The 12,525-nt window shown below is 53.3% G+C and overlaps 3 protein-coding genes across 3 annotated transcripts in view; all 3 read right to left on the bottom strand.

Moving 5' to 3' along the window:
• Positions 1-456: 456 nt before the first annotated feature.
• On the bottom strand, positions 457-3,720 carry MCIDAS (multiciliate differentiation and DNA synthesis associated cell cycle protein). Its single transcript, XM_083815949.1, has 4 exons — positions 3,603-3,720; positions 3,346-3,418; positions 2,559-2,995; positions 457-2,418 (listed from the first exon to the last, which is right to left on the bottom strand). The coding sequence occupies exons 3-4, from the start codon at positions 2,982-2,984 to the stop codon at positions 2,023-2,025; spliced, it is 822 nt and encodes a 273-aa protein (XP_083672075.1). The 5' UTR covers positions 2,985-2,995; positions 3,346-3,418; positions 3,603-3,720; the 3' UTR covers positions 457-2,022.
• A 1,085-nt stretch (positions 3,721-4,805) lies between these two features.
• Positions 4,806-6,970, bottom strand: CCNO (cyclin O). Its single transcript, XM_083816990.1, has 3 exons — positions 6,026-6,970; positions 5,635-5,820; positions 4,806-5,535 (listed from the first exon to the last, which is right to left on the bottom strand). The coding sequence occupies exons 1-3, from the start codon at positions 6,272-6,274 to the stop codon at positions 5,050-5,052; spliced, it is 921 nt and encodes a 306-aa protein (XP_083673116.1). The 5' UTR covers positions 6,275-6,970; the 3' UTR covers positions 4,806-5,049.
• Positions 6,971-7,106: 136 nt separating this feature from the next.
• Positions 7,107-12,525, bottom strand: part of DHX29 (DExH-box helicase 29) — a gene marked incomplete at its 5' end in the record, with an annotated part of 28,882 nt that continues 23,463 nt past the window's right edge. The window contains 3 exons of the mRNA XM_083816980.1: positions 7,107-9,477; positions 10,231-10,327; positions 11,390-11,521. Coding sequence (XP_083673106.1) covers positions 9,422-9,477; positions 10,231-10,327; positions 11,390-11,521 — 285 coding nt within the window. The 3' untranslated portion in view covers positions 7,107-9,421. The remainder of the gene's footprint in view (positions 9,478-10,230; positions 10,328-11,389; positions 11,522-12,525) is intronic.

The following is a 12,525-nucleotide window of genomic DNA, read 5'->3' as shown; positions in this document are numbered from 1 at the left end:
GTGGGTAGGTGTGAATGTAAAATAACACCTTGGTAGTTTAAAGGAAAAGTTTGTATTTTAACACAGATATGTTATGGTGTTACACACCAGGTGGTGTTACGTACCAAACACCTCCTCCCTTTCCCCGTTATTTGTCTGTGTTTGATGACATTCCTCTGAGTCTCGGCGAGAAGCACTTTGGCCTCGTTAGCCAATTATCAGCCTGTCTGACTAACAAGGATGAAGACAAACGAACCAAATGACACCTATGATCATTTTATATTACTGCTCAGAATTAGTCCAGAATATCTTTAACATGGAAACACTACAAATAAATGTAACCAGCAGAAACTTTTAACAGGTTAACTGCAATAATAAGCGAGTAAGCATGTCCCTGTAGTTCTCAAAAGATGAAATAGCAGCAAAAACAATGCTAGCAATGATCAAACTGCTTATTTTTGCATCTTACTGGAAATGTGCAGTTCCCATGTGTCACTATTTCTGAAGAATTAACACACTTATGGGAATTATGAAGTTGTTTGCCCTACTCATGTTGAGTTTAACTTCCTAAAACACGTGGAGAAGAGCTGTACATATCCATACAAGCTGCCTTATGTTACCAGTTTAGTCCCTGATAAATCGAATGCAGCCTGGTGCTGGTTTTGTCCCTCCTGTCTGCTGCTTTCACGCAGCATTTCTGCCAAGATGGCAAAGGTCTTCTCCTGCAAAACGAATGGCTGTGGATTTGTCCCAGGGGTGAGCCTCAGCATCCCTCGCCAGCACCATCCCTGCTAGAAGGTGCCATGGCCGCAGGCGGGGAGGACCACAGCTAGTGCTGGACCCCAGGTGTGAAGGACTCCAGATGTGAGGGGCCAAATATACGAAGGGCCATGGGCACTCAGACCTTTGCAGTCTCCTAGGAGCCACGTACCGACACATCATGCTGATGAGGGAGCCATTCCCCATCCTACTGCTGTCTCTGCTTGCCATAAGTACAGCACTGAGGATGGGGTCATGGCTGCCCTAAGAAACCTCCCACTGAGACCGTGGCATGGTGCTTGCACCTTAACTGCCATACACACGAGTGTGGAAATGTTGGTTCGCTGTTAGTGTGCACGGGCTTGTACAAGAATACTGGGAAATCTGAGCATTGAAAAGGGGAAAAATTGGTCTTTTCACAGATACCAAGTCTCCTTCCTGGGCAGAGCATGGTGCCTTCATTCACTGATGTGCTGCAGAAGAAGACACCTCTGGCAGCATTTCACACATGGCATTGGTGTCTCAACTTTCAAGCCAGTGGGTGCAAGTGAAATGTGTCTGCTTAGAAAGCCCTTAATGCCATCCACGCTTCTCTTTGCTTGAGATAACGTCACTGCAGAGTAACAGCAGCATGTTTCACTGTAAAATTGCCTGCTTGAGCACATTGAGCAAAGTAAGCTTTGCATAGATGCTCAGCTTTCTGCTGGTTTTGCTCCAATGAAAGCACACATCCATACCTGCTGCAGAATGCTGTGCTTGCATTAAACCAGTACAAACCAATGGTAATTTTAAGCACTGTTTAATCGTCACACTGAGTGCACGTATACATCAACGGTAGCACACATGAATGACACACGTGCAGCTTGTAAACACGGTGGGTTTAACCACCACGACTGAGAGGCCGTGCTCGTCCCGACACAGGCCGCCCAGGATCCCCATTTCGCCTTGCAGTTTAAGTTTCCACTGAGAGTTTCCTTTCCCAGCTGTGGCTCGGTGAGCAAGCTGGGCAGGTCCTCGTGTGAAGGTAGCTCTGCATCCACCGTGCTCGTCAGCAAGCCGCGGGTGGCGGGTCCCCAGCCGCCAAATCTCTGTCCTCCCTGACACCCAACGCTCGGTGCAAACGCCCGAGGACGTGCAGAGCCTTCCCCTCCACTCCCCCAGCCGGGAGAAGACCCCTCGCAATGCCTCCAGCACCGGTGATATGAAATAAAAGTAATAATAAAAATAATATTTTTTTTAAAAAAAAAAAGCGTTCGTGCGCCATCCCGGGAGGAAACCGCCCGCTCACCGCGGCACCCATCGGAAGCGGTACCCTCCGGCGGCGGTGCGCAGGGTGAAGGCGTTTCCCTGCGGGAAGGCCAGCGTGCGGATGCCGCCCTCCTCCCCGAGAGCCGCCCGCAGGCTGCCCCCCCCCGGCAGCCCCCCGCCGCCGGGGCGCGGAGCGGCGCGGCCGGTGCGCAGCCCGCGGAAGGCGCCGTGCAGGCGGGGCCGCTTGGCCGGGGGGCTGCCCGCCAGGCTGCGCAGCGCGGCGCGGCACTGCTCCGACACCGAGCGCAGCATCGGGCACACCCCCGCCGCCCCCTCGCTGCCGGCGGCGGGAGGAGGAGGAGGAGGAGGAAGAAGAGGAGGAGGAGGAGGAGGAAGGGCCGCCCCGTCGGGGCACTGCGGGAGCATCAGCTTCTGCCGGGGAGAAAAAGAGACGGCGTGGCTTCAGGGGGCTGCCCCCCACTGCCGCCCCCCCTGCTTGGCCCCGACGCCCCCCCTCCCACGGCCCCGACCCCTTCCCCCCCCCCCCCCCGCCCCGCGGCGGCAGCACTCACGTCGAGGACGGCGGCCAGCTGCCGGGCCTGGCTCGCCAGCTCCTTCAGCTGCACGTTGCTCTCCCGCAGCGTCGCCAGCTCCTCCTGCCTCTGCGCCAGGGTCTCCTGCAGCTGCGAGCACAAGATGGGGACCCCCCGCTCGGGGCGCCGTGCAGCCTCCCCGTCGGGGGGGCGGCGGGCAGGGAAAGGGGCGCAGGGCCCGGAGAGAAGCCCCCGCGGCCCTACCTGGCTGTTCTCCTCCAGAGCCTCCCCCAGAGCCCGCTGGTGCCGCTCCGCCGCGTCCCGCCAGCAGGGCTCGGGGGGCTCCGGGCACGTCGGGGGGCCCCGCGCCGCCGCCCCGCTCCCCAGCTGCGGGGCGCAGGGGCCGCCCGTCGCCTCCTCGCCCAGGGAGAGGTCGAAGTCGGGGCAGTCCAGCGGCGGAGGCATCAGGGCGGATGCTTCCGGGGGAAAACCCGAGGGTGTTAGCGCGGGGGAGGTGGTCCCGGTCCTCTTCGCCCCGACCCCCCTGCGCCCTCCCCGTCCCGAGCATCTCCCCCCGTCGCTGTGTCCCCAGCGCGCGTTTGCGCCACCGCGGGCCCTGAACCCTCTGGGATTTCGCTGCCCCCCCCCGCCGCGACGACAGCCCAGGTGTGACCTCCCCCACCCCGGACAGGGCTGGATGAGCATGCAGGGGATGGGCACCCAAAAACCGGATACACCAAAAGCAGGAGGGGGACCGAGCGCGGCGCCCGGGCAGGGGATGAGCCCAGATGCGCGCACCTCAGATGAGTTATAAACAGTCACTTGCCGGATATGAAATCGTCGACGGCATCTCTGAGCTCCTGGAAGTCAAACTCGGGCTCGTCCCTCAGCAGCAGGCCCTGGGGGACGGGGTGCGAAAGCGACGTGAGCAGGGCCGGGGCCGGCCCCGCAGCGCTCCCGCACCGACGGCTGCCCCCTCCCCGCGGTCCCGGCCCCGGGGGCCCTGCGGCGCCGTCCCACGACCCCCGGCCTCCGTCCCCCCTCTCCCCCGGCCCCGTCCCGCTGCCCCCGTCCGGGGGTTACCTGCAGCGGGGCGGCGGGGCCGGCCGGACCGACGGGGAGGACGGGGGCTCGGGCTGCCAGCTCCTGCCAGTCGCGGGTGCCGAGCGCTGGGGACAGCGAGAGACGGCGGTGAGGCCGGGCCGGGGGCCGGGGGCAGCGGGGCCGGGACGCTGCGGGCGGACTCACCGGGGGCCGGGCCGTCGGGGGCCGTCGGGGCGGTGGCGGCGGGGCCTCGGCGCGGCCGGGGCGCGGGGCCGCGGGCGCTGAGCGCCGCCGGGGGGGGCCGCGCCGGCTTCTTGGCCAGGCGGGCGGCCGGGCCCTGCACCCGGTTGGGGCAGATGCTGCCGAAAGCCCGGCGGCCGCCCGGCTCCATCGCAGCCGCGCAGCCGGCGGCTCCGGCGGCCGGCCCGGGCTCCGCGCCCCGCTCGGCGCCGCCCCGAGGGTGCGGGCGGGACGCGGGGGCGCGGGGGGACGGGGACGGGCCGCGGGATGCCCGCCCGGCCGCCCGCCTTCCCTCCGGCCGGGCGCGGAAAAGTCCCGGGGCCCCGCAGCCCCCCCGTCCCCCCCGTCCCGTCCCCCCCGTCCCGCCGCCGCTCCCGCGCCCGCGGAGCCGCCCGGCACCGACACCATCGCCCCCCCCCGGACCCCGCCCCCCGCGAACGGGCATCGGGGGGCTGCGGGGCGCTTTTGTTGGACGGCGGGGCTGGGGGCTGGGGGCTGGGGGCTGCCCGCCTTAAGCGGCGGAGGAGGGGCAGGAGAACGGCGAGCGGAGCGCGGCGCCTGGCGCTGGCTTGGTGGGAAGGCATCCCGCGGTCCTTTTGTGCGGGATAGGCGATAAAATAAAGAAAATGGGCTGTCTGGGGGCTCTGCGTCTCTTCGCTTGATAACACGGCCTGCCCCACGTTACAGCGCCTGTTGGTTAAGTACGAATAGAGGCCGACTGGAACAAGCAACAGCTTTTGTTACTTGTTTTATTGCGTAGTTTTCTTTTCTTTCATTGTGATGAGCGCATCTTTTTTTACCTTTTTTTCTTTTTTTTTTCTCTTTTTTTTCTTTTTTTTTTCCCCAGAACCATTACTAAGTCAGCGCGCAGTGATGCCAACGGGCTTAACTGTTAATTAACTGCTGGGAATTAACTGCTGGGGTGATCTCGCCCTGTGCCCCTGCATTCCCCCCCCCCCCCCCCCCAGAAGCGCACGCTCCCCGCGAGCAGACAAACAGCCGCAGGTGATAAGTGGGAAAGGATTTTATTTCGCCTCCCTGCGGCTCTCCCACCCGTCCCGGCGCCGCCACCTCAAACAAAAAAACACGGTGCGTGATTTCGGGCATGCCACTGACGCGCGGGGCGAGCCGTGCCGCCGGTGCGCAGGGGGATCACGGCGAGGAGACGGTGCCCGTGTGACACCGCCGGAGCCCGAAACAACTTTTTGGGGGGGGGGCACGCGTGGGGGTGGGGGGGCGGACCCCTTCAGCTGCCTCCCCGCAGCCAGGAGCACTTCTGCGCCACGTCGGGCGGCAGCACCATGGGCAGGGACTCCCCGTTGAGGGACACGAGGAGCTGCAGCTCGGCCATGCAGCCCCGCAGCAGCCCCTCCCGGTAGCCGCTGACCCGCAGGTCCAGCGGGCGGCGGTGCCGCAGCAGGCGGTCGGCCAGCCCCAGGCTGCCGGCGGCCAGCAGCGACGGGGCGTACTTGGTGAAGGCGTAGTCGGCCAGGCTCAGCTCCGCGACGCCCCTGGCCAGGATCCCGGCGTCGGAAGCCTCCCCGGCGTCGGCCCCCGGCTCCTCCATCCGCACCCGGGTGAAGTGCTCCAGGAAGAAGCTGACGGTGGGCGCCGCCAGGCTGAAGCCCAGCTTGTGCAGGACGATGCGCTCCAGGTTGCGGAGCTGCTGGCGGCTGAAGGCGTCGCAGCAGAGGGCGAGGAGCTGCTTGACGCTGGGGGGGTGCACCTCCACCTGCGGGGGAACGGGAGAAGGGCTGCCGGGGGGCGAAGGGGCGACCGGGACCCCCCCCACCCCCCAAAAAAAAAAAAAAAGTCTGGGGCTGCGCCGTACCTGCTTGCAGGCGATGAGCAGCGCCGTCACCCCCAGGAGCTGGAAGCAGTCGGCGGCCACCGGGGTGGTGGCGAGGAAGCGGTCGAGGGTGTTGACGGCCAGGCAGAGCGCCTCGAAGGAGACCCCCAGGTGCCGGTGCACGGGGATGAGCCAGCTGACCAGCCTGCAGCGAGCCTCCGCCGTCACCTGCCGCGACGGGGGGCGACAAGAGGGGTCGGGGGTGAGGACGGGACGGGAGGGGACGGGATGGACGGGACAGGAGGGGACGGGATGGACGGGACGGGATGGACGGGACGGGATGGACGGGACAGGAGGGGACGGGATGGACGGGACGGGATGGACGGGACAGGAGGGGACGGGATGCACGGGACGGGATGGACGGGACCCCCACCTGCGGCTGCCGGGCGAGCGGCTCCCGGGGCTGGAAGCGGCTCTCCAGCCCCTTTCGGGAGCGGTACCAGCTCTCCCCGTAGTCGCGGAAAGCCTGCAGCTCCAGCCGGCTCTCCCCGGCCGCCTCCACCTCCGCCTCCGCCCGCCGCCGCCGCCGCCTCCGGTCGGGACGCGGCGGGCAGGAGCCGTGCCCGGAGCCGCGCCCGAGCTGCGGGGTCCCCCCGCGGCCCCCGCTCGCCGCTTCCACCATGGGGGCGGCCGCGCTGCCGCCGCCGGGCCGATATTTGAGCCGGGGGGGGGCGGCGGGGGCGGCGCCGGTCTCCAAAACACAACGGCAGCAGCGCCGCGATCGCACCGCGGGGACGCGAGACGGAGCCGGGGCAGGAGGAGCAGGGGCAGCAGCCCTGCGGAGGCAGCCCGGGCAGAGCCTGAAGCCAGCCCAAGCCCTTTTGCACTTGGTGCTTCCCACTTGGCCCCTCCCGAAAGGGACGTTCTCACCGAGAGCTTCGGCTGCTTTAGATTATGGTGCGCTGGAAGCAAATTACTGAGGACGAGACCAGGAAGCACAGCACAAAATGACAAGGGGGGCATTAAGAGTGCTGCAGTTCTGCTGGGAAGCTCAGGTCTCGATTCCGGGGCCAGCTATCGCCTCCTTATGTCAGAGAGAGCTGTTTTAGACAGGCGAAGGGAGGGAAATCAGAGCGTTCCTATAGTCTGACCACTGGTTTACACAGCAGAGCTGAGGCCAGACACGGCAATTTTATGAGATACGGTCACACGATTCAGCGATTACAAATGATACATAGAAGGGAATTCTCCTGGGTAAAAGGAGAGCAAAGAAGTCACTGGGAAATGGCATAGAGGGGTTCAAGCAGCCCACAAACCCAAGGGCACAAGTGAAGAGGAGGATGGGAGTGATGCAGCTTAAGGGACAGGAGCAGGAAACACTCGGAGGACGTACCCAGACCACGAGGACTTCGTGCCCCTAAAACAAAGCACATCCCCCGGAGCACTGCAGCGAGCAACACCCACGGATACCAGCTCTGTGTCTGATGCGCTTCAAGAAGAATGAGTGACACAAGTGTATTAAAAGAAGTATTTATTAAATAAAAGGAACAGAGGAGAAAGTTCATCCATCCAGGAGAACACAGGCACAAAAGCGGCTCGCATACACTGAAGAAACAGAAAGCCACTGTGGTCTTTTTCTATCCCCACTTAAATTTTATGATAACTGTGCTTATCTATACACCACAGTTTGACCTGTTTCATCAGTTTTGCAGAAAACTGTTGGCCACTTAGGACAGTAACCAATGCCCTAGTTACTACAATAAAACCCTTAACAAAAAATGGAAAGATACTTCTTTAAAGATTACATAGTAGGGCATGCTAGAGAAACACAAATAATACCTCTGAACTTCAACATTAACATACATAAATGGAATTTAAAAAAATACATTCACCATGGTTAAGTAAGGAAGAAAAACCTCAAGGAAAATCAATGCTCTCATCACTAGGATTTAGCCGTTTTAAGACACCGACTGATGTGCGAAATTCAAATCCAAAAGAAACAGGAGCCCAACAGTTTTCCAACTACTGAAACATCTCCAATTCATATTTCTAAGGATAGAAAAAAATACCTCAACTAGAACAAAAACTAGGAAATCATTCACTTTAAATTTGGCTAGCTGGGATGCAGATTTAATTTTCATCTTCCAGGAATGCAATTTATTTTTTTAAAATTTATTTTTTAATTTTTAGTATCTACACCTCTACTACAAAAGAAAAATATGTCTAGGAATGGTGTATAAAATTGAGGTTTTAAGATCAAACTTACCTGTTTAAGTGCTTCCTTCTCTAAGTGCTGGATACTTTGCAATTAAAAAAAAAAAGCACTCCCCATCTTTTCTAGGTAAGCTGGACTATGACTAGTTTATCACAATTCATAAAACGATAGCAGATGTGATTATTACTTTTTCCTCAGAGGCCCTACGAAACTATTAGAAGAACTTCCCTCCTTGCGGTGTTGAGCGTAGGCTAGCATTCACGGGCTAGTTTTACTTTCATCTTATGCTTTTCTTTTAGCGCAGCAGTACCGGTTCTGCTATTAATCATTTAACTGGGTATCTCCATATGTTTTGCTTGGTCTCTTTCGAGATCATGCATTCCCTTCATTGTCCTTTTTGTACACTACTAACCTCTGCTGCACAAAGTCTGTTCTTTCCAGATGAAAAAATCTTCTGCACTATGCACCTGTCTGTACAGGTGAAGTTTCTGCTCGACTGCAACTGTTGCATGGCAAGAAGTAAGAAAAACAATTTCCCCATAGTGAAAGCTGTTTGTGATCTGAAATTTTCAATTCATTGTTGTAAACAGCCTAAGAGGACCTTACACTGTTCATTAAGTTATCTGGTTATGAGCTACTCATTATAAAAGAAATAACAAAGGTAGTGGTGAGTTAAACACACAGATGCAGAAACAATAAGGAGCAAGTGATACAGACAATAATGAACACCTGGAGTCTTCAGCTACTGATTTTTCAGCCGTTTAAGGAACTGCCCCAATATAACTGTGAAGAGAGTCAACCTGAACTTTATTAACGAGTAAGGGGTAAACACAACCATCGTGAATATTATGAGATATTTGAGGGGGCTTGTGAAACTAAGCAAAGCTTATGGCAGGATGCGTGAGGAGGCTCATGGGAGAGCAAAGCTTATTGCAGTACCCCTAGGGGAAGGGTCTAAGGCAGGAAAAAACAAGATTAGGGTGAACGAGGAGAAGAAAGTGTGAGAAGACACAGAGAAGGGGGAGGGCAGGCTGCTGGTCAGTACTCATGTTTGGCTGAGCCCTGCACCTGGTCAGGATAGTCTGTTCTATCTTCTTATTACATCTCAATGTAAATCGTACAGAAAAATTAAGATATCTGTAAGATGTATTGCTTTAACACTGCAAATTCATAGCTCAAAAAAAGCACACTTCAGAAACCAACACGATAAATGTTTGTCTTCTGTTTGCATCTATCTTACAGAGCTCTACCCCACTGAGATTCAGGACCCAATCTTGAATTATTAGAGCAGTCTGCACCACCATTAATGGTATGATTAGTACATTAAGCAGAAACAAAGAAAACCGGATTTGGCCACAGCCATTTTTATATTGAAAATAAACTACTTCCATCATTCGTACATTCAGACAAATGGCACTGATGTAAAGGCTAAACACATTCCACATTCATCTTTAAAAATGATATAGGAAGGTAAATCATATCCAGAAATCATGCAGTCTTCCTTTGTCATGGCTGGTATCAACCAAACTAAGCATTCAAATACTTTCAGTTAGTGTTGGAGTGTGTGTTTCTCCTGCCATTACCAAAGCTATGGTTAGTTACTGATGTCCAGTTTCAGTTACCATTCTCTGTTTTTATCAGTTCTTTGATAATGTGTAAGACCTTATCATCTAGGAAAGAGAACACAAACACAACAGTAAGCCAAAAAGAGTGAGCTTAAAAACACATTCCCCCACAAATCCAAGAAAAATCAGAAGATGAATCAATCTAGCTATCACCAAATTATGGTGGACTCCAAAGTAAGACAAGTAATTCCCATTTGTGGAGCAAAAGAGCGAATTATGTCCAAAGCATGTGATTAGAAGGTCTACAAAAATATTCCATGAGCTGGTTTGGGCAATTCCAGTGTTTCACAGAAGAAGTGGAGAAAATGACCGTGTAACGTGCAGACGCATTAGTATGTTGGAACTCACTGCCTTCTGTTCAGTGTTGTGAGCATCTAGTGTTCAAAGCTTTAACTGTGCTCCACCATCCTTTACTGCAGGGGGCCAACATGCAGCTCCCCAGCGTTATTCTAAATTGTGAGACAACTCGCATAACACTTTAATTCATCTGTACCTGAGGTTCGCCATTATACCATGTTATTTCTGCTCTGGGAAGTTACCTTACCATTTACTACCACTATCTTGAATGTTGTTATCAGGGTTATGTTTAAAACTGAAATTATGCACATCATCATACATCTGGGATGAGCTGCATAATATCAGTAATGACCTTTCCAATTTATTTCTCTCAAGATAATGGAATTACGTTCAAGTAACACTAATCCCACTGAGTGCGGATGCAGCGTATTAATGCTTTCTCTAATCAACCACAACGTTCATGTAGCAAATACTACATCAGCAATGCAGTAATAAAGTTACCTTCAAGTGACATTTTAGGATTTTCAAGCTTCTTCTTTAAAACAGACTCAATGAGAACTCTCAGTTGTTTGAAAATTACTGCAATCTTTACAGGAGCCTGTAAAGAACAGAGAAGAAACATTTTCACTGCTCTTGAAGACGTTTTATACAAAAACATGGATTAAAACATCACCTCACATATAAATTGATGTTTAAAACTATATGTCTACAAACATTAGGTATACGCATATGTTTAAGTATACAGGTAACATAGTGATGAAATAACGAGGCTGCCTTTGAATCCTCTAACCTTTATGCAAGATACGTGTTGTTTGTAGCATCACAGCCTAAGAGAACAGCAGCTCAGAAGGATAACCCAGAATATGCTCCCCTATATATCACGCCACCAACATATGATGAATTAATTAGTTAACTGATCTCCATAACCTCATTTTTCCAATTGCTTTTTCCCAGGTCAAGCTAAAACTGTTTGTAGCTTACAGTTTTCTCTAAGTGTAGCATAGGGCCCACAGAAGCACAGATGGTTGTAGTCCAGTAGCTGGCAGGTTGGCATAAGCCCATGTTTGCCATTTAGCAGAACACAAAGAGGATTTTGGCATATGACCCATTAAAGTTTGTCTGCAAAAATATCTTAAGAAAATATGTTTAGATTTTCCATTCCCAAATGGAATATTTGGGGAAAAAAAATAACCATCCCAAACCCAAGCAAGCAGGTATTTTCCATTTGGACTTCTTTGTTAACAAATAGTTTTCTTTGAGCTAATAAAAGCAAAGTAGGTAACATTTTAAAGATAAACAGGTACCTATATACTTGTAAGACTGCAGAGAAGGGCAATATATAATAGCACACTCATCTGCTTTCAGTACCAGCTCCATGAAAGCAAGGTTTAGCTCACACCCATTTCAAATACCTTCTCTGAAAGAACACTGACTTTCTTCCTGAAGAGAGGGAACTGATGTGTTACAAGCTGCACATTACTAGGCTATTCTTTCTAGAGTGACTTGCAAAGATTTTATTACATGTATATAAAATTCCCATCATTCCCTTAAACTCTTTCCTTCCTTCTCTTCATCCCACATGAACAGTGTTCTAAAGCAAGACAGTATATTAACCATGTAACACAAAAGTCCATAAAAGGCAGTTACCACTCCAACGCACCTGAAAATGGATCCAGCCATCAACCATCAGGAGACGCTCCCGATGCTGGACTTCTATATCCCCACCAAAAAGCAAAATGGGAAAGGGCGATATTAAAGTAGTCTCTCTCAAGTACACCTTAGCATACCTCACCTGTGTATAAACAAACACAAGCATTAAAAACAAACAAAAATCCCTAAAATCTACAACATCAAATTTCAGTGCTGCTTTTAAAAGCAGGAATTGTGTTTTTGTGGTTTGTTGTTGTTGTTGTTGTTTTTTCCCCCTTTAACAACCAGGTCAAACCAAATTATTGTACACAGAACAGCTGGTGGCAATTTGTCTGCCCTATACCCCGGAAGACATCACATTTAAACACTCCTAAGTGACAGGTTTATATATTATCAGGAAATTAGCTAAAGACACATATTCTTGCTTAAATTTAAGTTTCATCTCTCTCTTCTGGTTAAGACCAGAAGCACTGGGTTAACATTTTCTTTCTATTTAATAAACCAAATGAAGTAAAAAGCAGGTAAAACTCCTCCATCAGACATTCTTCTCAGCAGCAGCTGACTTGCCATTCTATCTATATCCACATATACACATGCATACATGCATAAATGAGAGTACATGGGTTGACACATACAGAAAGTAAACAATGGGGCTAGACTCAACATGTGTTCATAGAATCATAGAATATCCCGAGTTGGAAGGGACCCATAAGGATCATCAAGTCCAACTCCGGGCACCGCACAGGTCTGCCCAAAAGTTTAGACCACGTGACTCAGTGCACAGTCCAATCTCTTCTTAAATTCAGACAGGCTTGGTGCAGTGACTACTTCCCCGGGGAGCCTGTTCCGGTGTGCAACCACCCCCTCGGTGAAGAACCTCTTCCTGATGTGCAGCCTAAACTTCCCCTGCCTCAGCTTGACACTGTTCCCACAGGTCCTGTCACTGGTGATAACGGAGAATAGGTCACCTGCCTCTCCACTCCCCCTCGTGAGGAAGTTGTAGACTGCGATGAGGTCCCCCCTCAGCTATTACTTCTGTTATTTCTCAGCTGTTATTTCAGGCTTTGGAGCCTCTCACAACCAACATGGAATGGGGTGGGAGAGGAGCTCTAGTAGGACAAACTAAAACAAAAAAGGTGCAACTTC

The sequence above is a fragment of the Anser anser genome (genome assembly GCF_964211835.1).
Source record: "Anser anser genome assembly, chromosome: Z".
Taxonomy (NCBI): domain Eukaryota; kingdom Metazoa; phylum Chordata; class Aves; order Anseriformes; family Anatidae; genus Anser; species Anser anser.
This window is presented reverse-complemented; position numbering and strand designations above follow the sequence as displayed.